The sequence below is a fragment of the Pimephales promelas genome, chromosome 1 (assembly GCF_988280905.1).
Source record: "Pimephales promelas chromosome 1, fPimPro1.hap1.1, whole genome shotgun sequence".
NCBI lineage: Eukaryota > Metazoa > Chordata > Actinopteri > Cypriniformes > Leuciscidae > Pimephales > Pimephales promelas.
Genome location: NC_142769.1, coordinates 21,482,782 through 21,497,605, shown reverse-complemented (window position 1 = coordinate 21,497,605; position 14,824 = coordinate 21,482,782). Strand labels below are relative to the sequence as shown.

The following is a 14,824-nucleotide window of genomic DNA, read 5'->3' as shown; positions in this document are numbered from 1 at the left end:
GATCGACGTATTCTGAATTTCTGTAATTAATTATTTAAAGGGAGGTCGTTTTCCCAAAAAGGAATATTCTGGCATCTTCTGTGCAACATACAGTCAAAGAAGATATTTTGAAGAATGTTTCAATTGGTTTTGTTTATAAAAAAGTCAATGTTGTCCTAATCAACTCAGAATTGTCCATTTTGATGCTAATTTGAAGTAATTTTTTTATCATCTCTAATCCAGTACTTCACTGAATACGGCCCAGATTATTCCCTAGAGATCAGCCCGAGCTGCCGACCAGACCGCAACGAGAGCCAGCATCTGGAGCGGGTCATCAGCACCATCAAAGGTAATTGCCATGACAACAACCAATACCTCACCATACACAACACCGGACCCGAATATCACCCTTTCTCCACACTTAATCCAATACCATTTCCACAGATGGAATTACTTTCGTCCATTTCAAAGCTGGTTAAAATAGTCAAAGTAACGGTCTGTTTATTTAGAAAACCATTGATGATAGATATGATGGTGTGCCATTCATTCATTTATTCATTCATTCATCCAGCTGTCTCTCTAGCCTCTTCAAGAACTTTGCGTCCCACCCCCCACGAGTGACCAGGGAGACCTTTAAACAAACCGCAGTTGTCCCCTGTGACTGGCTGTCCTCAGCTGTAGAAAAGAGAAACATGTCTGTTTGATGTTCCCAGTCGTCAGTAAACAAATAAGCAAAGCATTCTTAGGAACTTGAAGCTGAAGTCTCAGGAGAGAAGCTGGGATGAGAATGAAAACAGCCTAAACTAGGAACATTTGCACACATGTACGTGCAGGACACGCACTTATCCAAACTAATCCAAACTTTCCTTGACAAAGTGTCTGGTTAATCCCTTTGTTCACTCAAGGTTTTGTTCTTTGTTCTTCCTACAAGTACAAGTTATCACTGTGGTTTAGTGCATTTTTATTGTGCTGAACTCTCTCTCTCTCTGTGTGTGCGTGCATGCGTGTATTCGTGTTTATTCGAGGTTTCAGTAAACTCTTGCCTTTTCACCTTCTTCATGGACAAAAGTCTTAAGACTCAAAACATGTTTCAAAGCTATGTTGAGAACATTTCAAATGCCCCTTGGATGTAATAAAATAGTTTTTTCCTCTTGAGCTCATTCAAACATCTGTGTGAATGGGTAAAAATCTGGCAGGGAAAAGGGAAAAGCTGTGTTCAGAATTTTAATACATTGGCATTGTTTGTGAATAAGAAGAAATGTAATTTAGAGAAGCCAAAAAGAAAAAAAGAAGATATTTTGAAGAATGTTTCAACCGTGAAAGCCAAAGGGGTTAAAGTCAACTTTGGACCCAGTGATTTTCATAGTCTTCTTTTTTGATCGTGGATAAACGATGCTAGAATTTTGAATGTTCATTTTCGATTGAACTATCCTTTTAAAGGAATAAGTGTCCCTCTCGTGTTTATGAGAGAGACGAGAGTGACTGTTTGTGTTCTTATCACCTCACTCCTCATGGGATGAAGCTGACCTGTTTAAACCACCCTTGACTTGTGTTCAACCCATGGGTTTTAATGTGTCAGTACTCCTAGCCACATCTGCTCCACCTTAGCTTCAGTCTATGTGGTGTTTTAACTGACTAAACATTTCTTATTGAGCTTATCTCTCCGGCTCCTGCTCTGGCTAACGTCTTCTCCACTTTTCTCTTCTTGACAAAAGGCATCAGATCTAAAGGTCTACCTAAAGGTCCTTCAGAGGTCACCACCACCTCACCGTAAGAGAAGCAAGTACAGTCTGACACCTTCAGATCAGCTTAGTTAGAATCACACTTGGTTAGAACCCCATTTGTTGCTTTACGCATTAGCCCCCTTTCACAAATACAGTCTAAAATACCATTTAGAGATCATGTGTGAAATGGACATTTTCACAAATACTGGTGAATCAGTTCTGTAAATTTTCCGTGATAAAAAGTTAATTAATGGTATGATGCTATGTATGAGGAAAGATTACTGGGACAAGATCAGAACGCACTGATGTAAGAGATTTGCAAAGATGTCAAGCTCTGTTGGAGCTGTTTACAGTAAGCTCCACTGCTTTTAATTATTTTTCTGTGTAAACATGCACTGAACGGACTTCTGACCATTGCACCACGTCTCGCGCTGAAGACCCTGTCTTATTTTCCATTCATCAGCGATGCAGGTCTGCAGTTATATTTTTCATACTGTAGCAATAACAATAACAACTGTATTATAACTACAATATTTTGAATCTTGTTTTTTTAAGAGCAAATTTGCATTCTGTTTGATCATTCTCTTAAAGTTAAAAAAAGCTTGCAGATAATTTGCTCAGCCCCACGTCATCCGAGATGTCCGTGTCTTTCTTTCTTCAGTCGAAAAGAAATTAAGGTTTTTGATGACAACATTCCAGGATTTTCTCCATATAATGGACTTCAATGGGAAACAAACGGTTCAGGGTCCAAAAGACAGTTTCAGGGCAAACTTTTCAAAGAGCTTTAAACGATTCCAGACGATGAATAAGGGTCATCAAGCGAAACGAACGAATCTTTGAACGAATGAACAAATCTCGTTCATTTCTCGTTCATCGAGTTGTTGAATGAACCAAATGACACGAAAAAAGATTCGTTCATTTTGATGAACGAGTTCGCACAGGAGAGTCACCATTTGAGCTTATAAAACTTAAACTTTGTTTTTTTTTTTTTAAATGAGCGATCGTTTTGCTAGATAAGACCGTTATTCATCGTCTGGAATCGTTTAAAACCCTTTGAACAGTTTGCAGTTTGTACTGAAAGTGTCTTTTGGACTTTGAACCGTTTGGTTCCCAGTAAAGTGCATTATATGGAGAAAAATGCTGGAATGTTTTCATCAAAAACCTTTTCTTTTTGACTGAAGAAAGAATGACATGGACATTTTGGATGACATGGGGGTGAGTAAAGTATCAGCAAAAGTTTTTTCAAAAGTGAATTACTCCTCTAAGACTTGCGTGCTCCACTGTGTGTGAATCAGATTGCAAACCATTGCTCACGGGCAATATCCAGCCAATTAAATATGGAATGCTCATGATTGGGAGTTTCGCGTGAGCGCGAAAAAGTTCCCCGCGCAGATTTCGCTGGTGTAAAAGCTCGTCTCCCGAATTTGCCGCATTGAAACCAAGAAGCTTTCTGTTGGTCAAAATGACTTCTGTATAAGCTGTGCATCATGCATCTCCTACACTATTGACAATAGAAAGTGGACCTTTTTTCCAATGACATTTTACTGAAATGTCACTGTGTGACCAAACATTAAGTGTGAAAGAGATTTAAAAACTATGACATATTGTCTGTGTATGTCAACTCAGAATTCAGTCCTTAACACTAAATAATTGATATCGGTTTTCAGAAGATTTATTCATAAGAAAGCATCACTTTTACTCCTTTTGCTTCAGCATTGTTTATTTCTATTTGCAATATGGGTGTTCTGTCTATTTCCTAAACAGTATGGGACAAACATGCTTATTTTCTGCGCCCATGCGGTATGTGTAGCATGTGCTACGTGTTTGCTCTGTCCCGCAGCTCTAATTAAAAAGGGCTTAAGGCGCAGACTGCTCAACTTCCATTTTAAGGTTTCCACCCATCTCTTAAGACCACTCTATGCCAAGCTATCACACTTGAGCACAGATTCCAGATCAGTTTGACTTTTAATATCTTCTGCTTAGAGGGGGTCACTCCAGAGTGAAATATTGTACTGAGGTCAGCTTTCGAGATGACCTTAACGGAGCTACGTTAAGTGTACTGTGCTGCACGCAACACATCACATCCTCAGTTTTATGAGAATGGACAAACTCCTCTACTTAGATTCTGTATGGCTTCTTTAGGTTAACCAATGTGTTTATATAGGCATAATTTTGCCTTCTGCCATGTTGAAACGGGTTTTACGTGTGGTGTGTGAAATGCGCTATATGCAAAACCTCTAACTATGTCTCAGATATAATTGTTTTTGGGTGTTTTTAGCATTTTGATGGAGCAATTATCTGTCTGTCATTTTACTTGTACGTGGCAAATCTTATGTAAGATGCTTAGAGTACATTCCTGCAATTGAATGAGTTGAAAAGACAAGCATCTGCGCTGCAAGAGTTCAAAAGATTGGGGTCAGTAAGATTTGTTTGAAAGAAATTTATTCTTCAATTCAGTTAAGATGCATTAAATTCATTAAACACTGTTCCTGAAAAAAAATCACCAAAATTTCCACCAAAATTTTAAGCAGCACAACCATTTTCAACATTGATAATAATAAGAAGTGTTTCTTGAGCAGCCAATCAGCATATTAGAATGATATCAGAAAGATCATGTGACACTGAAGACTGGAGTAATGATGCTGAAAATTCAGCTTTGCCATCACAAGAACAAGTTACATTTTAGGATGTATTAAAATTCAATGACGCTTAAATGTGCCAGGTAACTGTGGTGTTATACTTGGCATGTGAAAAGGTGTAGGCTGGCATGCCACTTATTTTGTGGTAATTGTTGTTGTTAATTAGATTAATTAAACGTTTGGGATTACTTACTCCAAATATGTAAGTAATTGTTTGTGATGAGATTTTATTAGGCACTAAATTACACCACAAGTGCAGGGTTTTCTAAAGTCTCCCCTGTCGTTTTTCAACAAGCTTGCACACCCCCATATTCTCCAGCTTTCAAATGAGTAGCTCACATCAATTAAGCCATTTAATTAGCCATTTTCTGTTGTGCTCTCTGGTTGTTTACGGTCTTATGTCACGTAAGCGTTGCGTTTATTAGGGAAAGGAAATTGTGCGGATGAGAGGAAGTGAGCGAGTGCCGTGTGAGTGAGGAGAGGTACCTGAGGTCTCTGTGCCTTCCCAAACATGCGCTGTTCTGATAATACGCGATTGATTAACGCAGGTAATAAATAGAGAGGCTTGCAGTTGTTACACATTACCAGAATTTCCAAGCACATCTGGGTAACATTTACGACACTCAGCCTTGCGTTATAAAACGCTGAGAGAAAAAGGAGCAAAAAAAATGTGTAAACACCATACATGGCTGTTCTGATGAGCAAATACTGCTGAGTTTATGCATCTCAGCTTGAAAGCCATATAATTTTAAACAGTGGGTGTTAATAGAGACCGTACGGTTTGTGAACATTGTAGCCAACTACAAACAAACTGGACATTTTTGTTGATTCCATCCCTGAAAACAATCAATATTTGAAAGGAACATGCATATGTTGGCCAGAAAGATGTAGACAGGCAGTCATCGGACAGCTGCTAAATGCTGAATGTACATGCGTTCATAAACATTTACGGTTTCCTTATTGTGAAACCGCTCGAGTTTTAGGATGGGAAAAGCTTGCTCATTTCAAATCAGAAAATTAGTTCCAAGGGCCTTGGGAACCACAACCTTCAAAGTCAAAGGAACATGTTGTGCATAAAAATAGTGTTAAAAAAGTCTCTGTAAATGTATGGCTTCCGATTAAATCTCTCAAAATGAAGAGACTTTTTTTTTTTGAATGCAGTTTTGAAAGAGCCACAACGTTTCATGACAAATGGGCTATATGCACGCATAAGTTCCGCATTTGACGTAAGGATGCTCGTCCATTTCCGGTTGTGTAGATTAAAGCGGAGGAAAACCGGAGAAAACGGGATTATGGCAGAGTCTTCAATATTTACTGTCCTCCCGTCTTTGAAACGAAACGTACATCCGTTTAGATGTAATTTTATATATAGTTATGTTTATTTAATATAATTTTAAAAAGAAGCATAAACACAACGAGGGGTGTCTGTTTTATCTGTTTTTGTGACTAACGTTTCTTTATTATAACCATGGAGTTTAAAATTCAATATAAATTCTCGGTATTGCATTGGACTCTTTGATCGGCGGAAGTTATCGAGCATCCTTAATCCTTCACCGGAAATAACGCCGTGCATAGAGCCCATTGTGGCCTTAGCATTTATTGAATGTTTCTCAGCTTCAACAGTTAAAGGAGTAGTTCACTTAAAAAAAAAAAAAAAAAAAACTTTTGCTGATACTTTACTCACCCCCATGTCATCCAAGATGTCTGTCTTTCTTTCTTCAGTCGAAAATAAATTAAGGTTTCTGATGAAAACATTCCAGCATTTTTCTCCATATAATGGAATTCAATGGGAACCAAACGGTTCAAGGTCCAAAAGACACTTTCAGTACAAACTGCAAACTGTTCAAAGGGTTTTAAACGATTCCAGACGATGAATAATGGTCTTATCAAGCGAAATGATCACTCATTTAAAAAAAAAATAATAACAAAGTTTAAGTTTTATAAGCTCAAATGGTCGTCTTGCTCTGTTCTGTGATGCGCGCCCGTGACTCTCCTGTTCGAACTCGTTCTTCAAAATGAACGAATCTTTTCCAGAGTCAACTCGGTCATTTCGTTTGTTGAAAGAACCAAATGACACGAAAAAAGATTCTTTCATTTTGATGAACGAGTTCGAACAGGAGAGTCACAAACGCTCATCACAGAACAGAGCAAGGCGAGCATTTGAGCTTATAAAACTTAAACTTTGTTATTTATTTATTAAATGAGCGATCGTTTCGCTTGATAAGACCCTTATTCATCGTCTGGAATCGTTTAAAGCCCTTTGAACAGTTTGCAGTTTGCACTGAAACTGTCTTTTGGACCTTGAACCGTTTGGTTCAAGGCATTATATGGAGAAAAATCCTGGAATTTTTTCATCAAAATCCTTAATCTCTTTTCGACTGAAGAAAGAAAGACATGGATATCTTGGATGACATGGGGGTGAGTAAATTATCAGCAAAAGTGAACTACTCCTTTAATGCAAATTTAAAGGACGTGATTTTATAAAATATTGTGAGATTGAATTACATTTTTGGCTTGATAAAAAAAAAAAAACTTGCCTTGTACTGTATGGATTCCTATTGATTTCTTTTTAAAACCAGGATTTCCTTTAGTGCCTTAAATTCAAATTCATTAGCAAGCCATAATGTTATCAAAACACCAGCTGGTGAGAACAAAAAGGGACGTCCTGTTTCAGCTCAACTGTATAGTGTTTGTGTGAGTGGAAGGCACAAATCCAATGCAAATTGTGGTTTGTAAATCCATGTAAATTGATTTAGATTGAAAAAAATATTTGAATAACTTGTGCTTCCTCAAAAGACGTCATAGGAAATCCTGTTTTTTCCTGATTGGCAACCTCTCTGCTTTGTTACGATTCATGTCATTGTGCCATTTGATTCTTTTGTACAGATGTTTAAATATCTGTAGATATTTAGGTTTGACACTGATTTCATCTGTATATTTTTTATTTCATTACACCACTTGTCTCATCACTGTATTAATATTTCTCAATATGTTTTCTGAAATTCATTTTGACCCATTTTTTATTTTATTTGTCTGTACCCCTCTCTATCTCCTCCCTGCTTGTTTACAGGGAATCTGAGGAATGTAGTTTAGGAGTGGGTTCCCAGATCATGTTTCCAAATCAGGCCCTGTTCCTCTAATGAAGACAGTATGTCGGAGCCATCGCCAGAAGGGAGTTTGGAAAACATTACTTGAATGTTTCCAGGGAACATTGTTTTAAATGCAGAGATGGACCAGTTGGATCTGGGGAAAATGTGTGTATTTTTTACAAAAATTCAAAGACATTTTCAGATGAAACAAAGTGTGAGTGCAACATGTTGCCAGGGCGATATGTAAAAAAAGTCACTCTTTATGGTTGCATCCTTCTTAATGAAACCATCCTGTACCTTTACTGCAATATCTTGACCAGTTATGGATTGGATAAATCAACTTTAATGGGCAGACTGACCAATTTACAAGTTAAGCTGGCTTCATTCATTCATGTTTTATTTTGCTTTTGCTTTACCACGTTTATTTTCTTGTTTTATGAGTGAGCAAAAATGTCAAATGTTTTCAAGCTGTCTATCAACTTTTGATTTTTGTATACATTTTTTTCAGTTATATATTAAATTCTTTTTTTTAAAAGTAATTGTGTGTGTGTGGGTGGTTTTTTTTTTTTTCTTCCAGCGAGTGTTGTTCTTGTGTTTCAGTGGGGGCTGCCACATGTGGAAGTCCTGCTCTTTTCAGTATGATCTTTATAGATTCTTGGTTGCAGAGTTTTCTCTGAATGGCACATCAAGTGTGATTCATTAAGTCCTTTATTAGCTTTGAGAGATGGGGCTTATTGCATTTTAGTCCAATAAACGGATCCATGCTACCAAAAGAGTGCCGTAAAACTTGCAGAATTAGGTGGAGAGACGGGACTGATTTTCAACGGCTCACCCTATTAAAACCCTAATGTGGGTAGAACCAAACAGTCTACTCAGTGATACATGACTATTCATTTTTCCTCTGCGCTTTCTGAAGCACGTTCCTTTTGAAAAACTAAACAAGATTGAAAAATTATTTTGTTTGCAGCGCAAAATGAAACGTGACACCCTTATATCCTGTTGAATTATTTTTAATAGTTTAAAATATGCATATTGAATACTTGCAGCTGTGTTTTGTTCTAAATTTTTTGGTCAATGACATACTACTAATTCAAATCCATAAAAAAGCAATTCATACAATGACCAGAGAGTTTAATTTCTAAAGTAAAAATTAAAGTCTTATTAAAAGTAGAACATTTTACTTATAAATTAACCAGTTTTGTTTTCACATGAATATCTGAAATGGCCTATTACATAAATGTGTCGTAGCCTACATCCCAGTCACCTTGTGTCATTGTCCCCTATACTGCCTGAGATAAGGTTGGCACATATAGGCTATTGTTTGATCGTCGCGTGCCTGGACTGGTTGACGTTCGTATACTGACACCTGCTCATCTACTTCTATTTTTGACATCACAACGAATTTTATGCAAAGTGTTCATCTGTCGACGTTGTCAACCGTTCACTCTCAGTCTGATCTTCTATTCACCCCATTAAGCACAAGCAGATTGTGTCAGTACTGGACTGAAATGAAGTATTTGAGGAGTGTGGCCCATTACTCCATACAAAAGTAGCCTTTATGACATTCGTTCTTGAGATGTGGCAAACAAAGGAAATGTCAAAACCGTTTGTCCTCATTTGCATAACGTTTCCCACAGGAGAAGAGCACATCCCTGCTCCTTTACCCGCCACTTCCCTCCTAATCTACATGTGAAGTGTCTTCATGAATGACGACAGATGCGGTCTTTAAACCCGTTAAAACGGAAAAGAAAGCAGCCGTTTGGCGTCTGCTCTCGTCAATATTGAGACGAGCAGCTCAAGTTTCTCTGACTCTGCGAAGATTGACAAATGTGACAAGTTCTCATTTTGTCCTTTACGTTTTGCAGCTGTATTTTTATAGGGGAAATTATCAAAAATAACTTTATTTGAAGAAAAAAAAATATTTGTGGTTTTATTTCCATATTCTGTTTAGAATACCTGTACGACTCGGGATTAATTGTCCCAGCGATGTTACTTTATTATGGCCTGTCTTGTGTTTATGATAATTATTAAGTGGGCTATTAGCCTATGCAGGCACTTTAGCAGGGTGAAAAGAAAACATGGAGAATACTCCAGTCTGGCACACGGAGCCCATATTAATCGGCACCACTTCGATACCATTTGAAACACATAATGTTTCCACATTATTGACATTTAAAAATATATATCACTATGTTAATACAAATAAACATAATTTTTCTTCAAAATCACGGACTAGTGCCAGTAGTACAGTGAAGAAAAGTAGAAAAATACTGTTTTCGAACAATATAAGGCTGCGATAATGTTAACAGAATATTAATTTTGGAGTCATTTAAACCTTCAAATGCTGTCATTTTAAATGATCGGTTTGTCTTGACACTTCTTCGTCTTTTCTCAGTCCGCTTCCGCAGATGCTCCATCCCATGTTTGTGAGCGGACTCGGATCCCTCTTGAGAGCGTCGAGTGTGTGTATTTAGGCTAATGCCTTTGATTCAGTAACAGTTCATTGAGGGTGCTCTCCTCTCCTGCAGCAGGACTGGAAACATTTCTCTAACTTCACGTCCAGCGTCAACTGTTCTTGCCAAATACAGCACTGACTTATTTCAACAGCTTTGTTTTCATGCAGTACCATTTTAATCCATATAGTATTATTAAAAATTATTTGTAAAAAGTTGGTCTTTCGTCAAACTGGATTCGCAACACGAAGGCAAGTTGACCATTACTCGTGTAAAGGTAAGTTATTTTATGGGGAAAAAAAGTAAATTAAGAAATTATTTTATTTATGTATTTATTTTTACATTTCAGTTGTGCAAATAACTTTTAAATTAGCCCCATGTTTACGGTTTAAATGACGCACGAAGACAAATTAATGATTATTCTGAAAGATTTTGATAAAACTAGGCTATCTTTCATATTTTTTGTTTCTAATATTAACTACATTTTCCACACTCGTTAATGAATATTAAAAATGGATATATATATGACGCAATACATTATATCGCACTGTTTTCGTTTAGCTATAAGTGAGTGGTTGTAAACCATGCTGTTTAAATCAGTTGAATACATTTTAGCAATAATGTTCTAATCTTGTTTTGACTGTTTAACTGACACCAACCCGCAACATCTCATTGGCTATAGAGTTATCTGTAGTTCACTAGACAGATTGTGACATAAATGATGCTTTGGAAAATGCTTATATCTGTATGAACTTTAAATAATGTATTCTTAAATGTAACTCAACTCTTCATGCACTGAATATTTCACCAGTCATGAAGTTAGGCTATGCATATAACCGCAAAGTTCGGTTTTACATTTGTCTTGGTCTAATTAAGTTTTAGGTTTCATCGTGTTGTATGTGACTGCTTCCAGGCCATGAATAATGAATACAATGAGCTAAACACAAAGATCTGGAGATGAATGCCCTACAGCTGTCAATGTCTGGAAGAGGCGCTGAGATGAGCCTGTGTGTTGCTCATTGCTGGAGGTCCACTGCAGCTGCATGCCAGCTTTCACCAATTATGCCTTCCCTCAAAGGAATGGCTTAAAGTGGGGATTGAGAGAAGAGCGGAGCAGCACATATGATTAAGTGCCTCATTACTTGTCCTCCGTGTGTAAGAGCACATGTGAGACGCATAAGGGTATGGAGTCAAAGGGCCCTGTCACATACTCAATAATTAACCCCACATATGAGCGGATTATGAATGGCTCATCTCTACAAATGGTCTTGGAAAGTCATATGACTTGCTGCCATTCTGAGCTATTGATAAACTCTTGCCTTGTGATCTCAGTTAATGGCATAGTTAAACTAAAACTCATTATTCAAGGCTGATTTTTTTTTTTTTTTTTTTTTTTTTTTTTTTTTTTGCTTCAGACTGAATTTGTCCAGTTGGAGGAAAAATCAAACATTTTTGATTTTTTTTTTTTTTTTTTTTGAGTCTCCTAGTGACGAGGCACATATTTCTGCATGAGTTTTGTTTTCAGAATGACTTGAAAGTCTGGGTAGTATGTGACTCTCTTTTTCTTTTTTTGGTCAACTTTGTACTTTAAGTAGCTTTTCATCAACTCACAAACTCCCTCCAGTTCCCGCATGAACATCCCCAGTTTTCCTCTGGAACCATTTTCAAAGTGTATGATGGCTAATATTTTAAAATCTGTGTAGTGTATTCCAGCAGTCATTCTAAACCTGTATAAATACCTTTCCGTGGAACACAAAAGAAGATATTTTTACTAGACCTTCATATTTTTGTCATGTTTTCCTTCAGGTGTGTCCATCTAAAGAGCCTGCTGTGTTCTCACCATGAAAGACCGTGACTCTCTCTCCCTCCTGCACTACTCCGGTTCAGGCAAGACGAGCCCTCAGTTCGCTTCCTCTGCTCTCCATCCCAGCTCCCCTGTGCTGGGAAAGCCCCAGCCTTTCTGCCTGCAGTCCGGCCAGCATCTCATAGCCTCCATGCAGCTCCAGAAACTCAACAGCCATTATCAGAATCTGTCCTCTGCAGCTCCAACCGGACCCGGCCGGGGGTACGGCACCACCATGCTGGGCACAGGACAGATTGCCACCCCTGGTGCGGCTCAGGCACCCGGGATCATTGATTCTGATCCGGTCGATGAGGAAGTTCTGATGTCGCTAGTGGTGGAGCTGGGTTTGGACCGTGCCAATGAGCTTCCAGAGCTATGGCTGGGTCAGAATGAGTTCGACTTCATCGCGGATGTGCCAGCTGGCTGCTGACCCTCCAGGGTGCTACCAAATCTCCTGCGTCTTTAAAATCAAAGCATCAAATGAATGGCCATTAACTGTGCCTATAAAAACTGTCAGATCTGAACTGTCAAGAGCTGTTATTTACAGTTTTGGAGGGCAGACTGGTGTTGGTTTGTTCGGGAGAGTATGATTCTTCTTGTGGAGGAAGAATCTCAGACATTTTCAAAAGTCAGAGGACTAAGCTTGCATACCAAAACGGCCATCCTTAAGATGTTTTCCGCTGCCTTAGGGACGTCTATTTTTCCAAAGCTCGTTCACACCCTTATGAATCCCACATCTTGATATGTGGAATGGATTTTAATAGTCACTTCAATGTGAGGGTGAAGGAGGAAGAGATCCACAGCAAATATGGTTTGTAGAGAACAGGGCTACTCCTGCCCGCTGCCTATTGTCCTAACTTGGTCCGACACTAAACTGTGGGATGGTATTACATGTGTGTAATGGAAGGTGAATGTGAAACTGGTGCGCTCAGCTGAGCCCCCCCATAATTTGTGAGATTCCCTCGAGAAGCTGTGTCATCGCAAGCCTCGCTGGTCACAGAGGAACTCGACCTGGCTGAAGGTTTTCCATGGTTAAATATATTAATGAGACGTGTCCGTTTACCCCACAAGTCAACCTGCGTGGTCTGATGGCCTTAATTTGATATTTTTGTCCAGAGATAATTGATTCATGCACTTATCAATATTCATCCAAAAAAAAAGTATTGCCTACTTTTTTTCTCTCTCTCTCAATTTACTTTAGTTCTGTTCTTTTTGTGTTGTATTGTAGGCTGATCGAATATAAGTTAATTGTAATGTAGATCTATGCAGGCCATGTCCAAAATCCACTAATATGTTAAACATTGTGCGTGCTTTAAATGCATTTGATTACCCATTGAATAGTGCTTTCTGTCAGATGATTTTCTTTGTCATTTTACTTTACTGTTTTTGAAATTTGTGACTTACTGAACCTTAATCAAAGATTTTTCGTTTAGCACTTTTTTTCATCCATTTATTTTTCTACAGAAGTTATTACCATATTATATTTAAAAGTGTGTACTTTTCTGTTTTTTTTCTTTCTAAATGTGAAAAAATAAAGTAAAATCAAGCACATCACCTTGTTTTTCTTTCCCATAAAAAACACAAGCAAAACACTTGCACTGCTTTGTAATTTAAGAACAATAGGTAGGAAATTGGTAACAACTGAGATGGAATATAAACCTGTTTATAAAACTCACATGATCACATTCCTGTAACCATTCTCAGTTAGATCCAAAGACAGTAAATGACAAACTCTGTTCTGAAAAGAACTCTGTTCTTTTCTCTTCCTTTTTTTCTCTCTCTCTCTCTTTCTTCTTTTTCTTTTTAATGCACTTTGTAATATTATGGTATATGTATAGGGCTATGGACCATCTTGTGTGTCCTGAATAAAGATTATCTAAACCCCGCCCGAGCTAGGCAGTGAAGATGACTTACTGGTCAGTACTGGCCTCTAGTGGCCAGCGCAATAAATACATCAACCCTTGTTGAAACATCAGTTCATGGTGAATTTAATTCTCCTTAACTTGCATCTACACGTTACTCAAGACGAAATGCTTAAAATATATACATGATATTAATTTAATGAGCAGCATTCATAAAGCAAACGGACAACGACAAATAAAATGTATATCAATGACCAAGAGGAGAAACTGCATTCAAGACCCAAACAGTGCACAGAAAGGTTAAGGTATTCAAGCCATTGTTCAGTGATTAGTGGATGACTATCCTTTATGTTTCTGCTAGCACAGCAGCCCCGCTTCACATCCTGGAATTTTCAAGCAATTGTTTATTAATTTGAACAATTAAAACATAGGCCTGCCCTGGTTTCACAGGACTTAGATAAAGCCAGAATTAGGCCTTAGTTCAATTAATTTATTAAGTAGCTTTTATAAGCATGCCTCAGAAAAAAATATATAAAAACATTATGGTGTGCATCTTGAGATAAAACAATGGCACTGACAAATTTTACAGTTAAAACTCAAACATGCATCTTCGGTGAAACCAGCGCTGTTTTGCCCCATGGAATGTAGTAATAGGCTACCACAAAACATCACAATTTATCAAACCCACTGCTAAATGTCATTCGTGTAGATTCAAGGAACTGGCTTTTGTAAGAGATTTTACAAAAGTCTAAAAGGATGGAAATTAAAAACAAAACAAGAAAATAGAGCACAAGAAAAAAAAAATACTAATGAAAATAATAGGCTATTCCCAAACATGTTTTGCTTGAAATAATTTTATTTGAGAAAGTGTGGGACATAAAAGTAATAATAATAGCCTAATAATAAATAAATAAACAGCAGTAATTTCCTAATAAATTTCCCATTTTTATCATAGCCCTAGAGACCAAAGTAGTCAAATTAGTTAAAATTCACCCTGATGTACACTAAGTTGTGATATTGTGATAAAATAATACAATGAACTGAACATCTTAACAAAGACGATTTTTTATCCAATATAGTGATGTTGACATGACGTAGTAGCCAAGCCTAGTATAATGAGAAATGAGGGAGTACGACCTGTACTTGAAGAAACATAGTTATAACATCGATACAAATTTCGAAGAAGGCAAAGAGATATTCTGTATTAGAAAAACACAATGTAAACGGATGCATCG

The 14,824-nt window shown here is 37.5% G+C and overlaps 2 protein-coding genes across 4 annotated transcripts in view; both read left to right on the top strand.

The window, feature by feature from the left end:
• hdac8 (histone deacetylase 8) overlaps positions 1-7,580 on the top strand; it is a 31,894-nt gene extending 24,314 nt beyond the window's left edge. The window contains exons 10-11 of one of the 2 annotated variants that reach the window (XM_039668798.2): positions 223-328; positions 7,413-7,580. In XM_039668798.2, the coding sequence (XP_039524732.2) occupies positions 223-328; positions 7,413-7,435 (129 nt within the window). In that variant the 3' untranslated portion in view covers positions 7,436-7,580. Of the gene's footprint in view, positions 1-222; positions 329-550; positions 709-7,412 lie in introns of those variants that run through there. The other variant, XM_039668797.2, reaches the window with a different exon arrangement.
• On the top strand, positions 225-12,344 carry cited1 (Cbp/p300 interacting transactivator with ED-rich tail 1). Of its 2 annotated transcripts, none has more exons than XM_089128829.1 (2): positions 225-328; positions 11,691-12,344. In XM_089128829.1, exon 2 carries the CDS (start codon positions 11,726-11,728, stop codon positions 12,155-12,157), a length of 432 nt encoding a protein of 143 aa, XP_088984955.1. In that variant the 5' UTR covers positions 225-328; positions 11,691-11,725; the 3' UTR covers positions 12,158-12,344. The 2 variants fall into 2 exon arrangements, with proteins under 2 accessions (XP_088984955.1, XP_039524709.1); XM_039668775.2 differs by lacking the exon at positions 225-328 and adding an exon at positions 10,022-10,161.
• The last annotated feature ends 2,480 nt before the right edge of the window (positions 12,345-14,824 follow it).

Excerpts from the sequence above, each read along its gene's own strand:
- cited1 (XM_089128829.1), top strand. The coding sequence starts at position 11,726 with ATGAAAGACCGTGACTCTCTCTCCCTCCTGCACTACTCCGGTTCAGGC.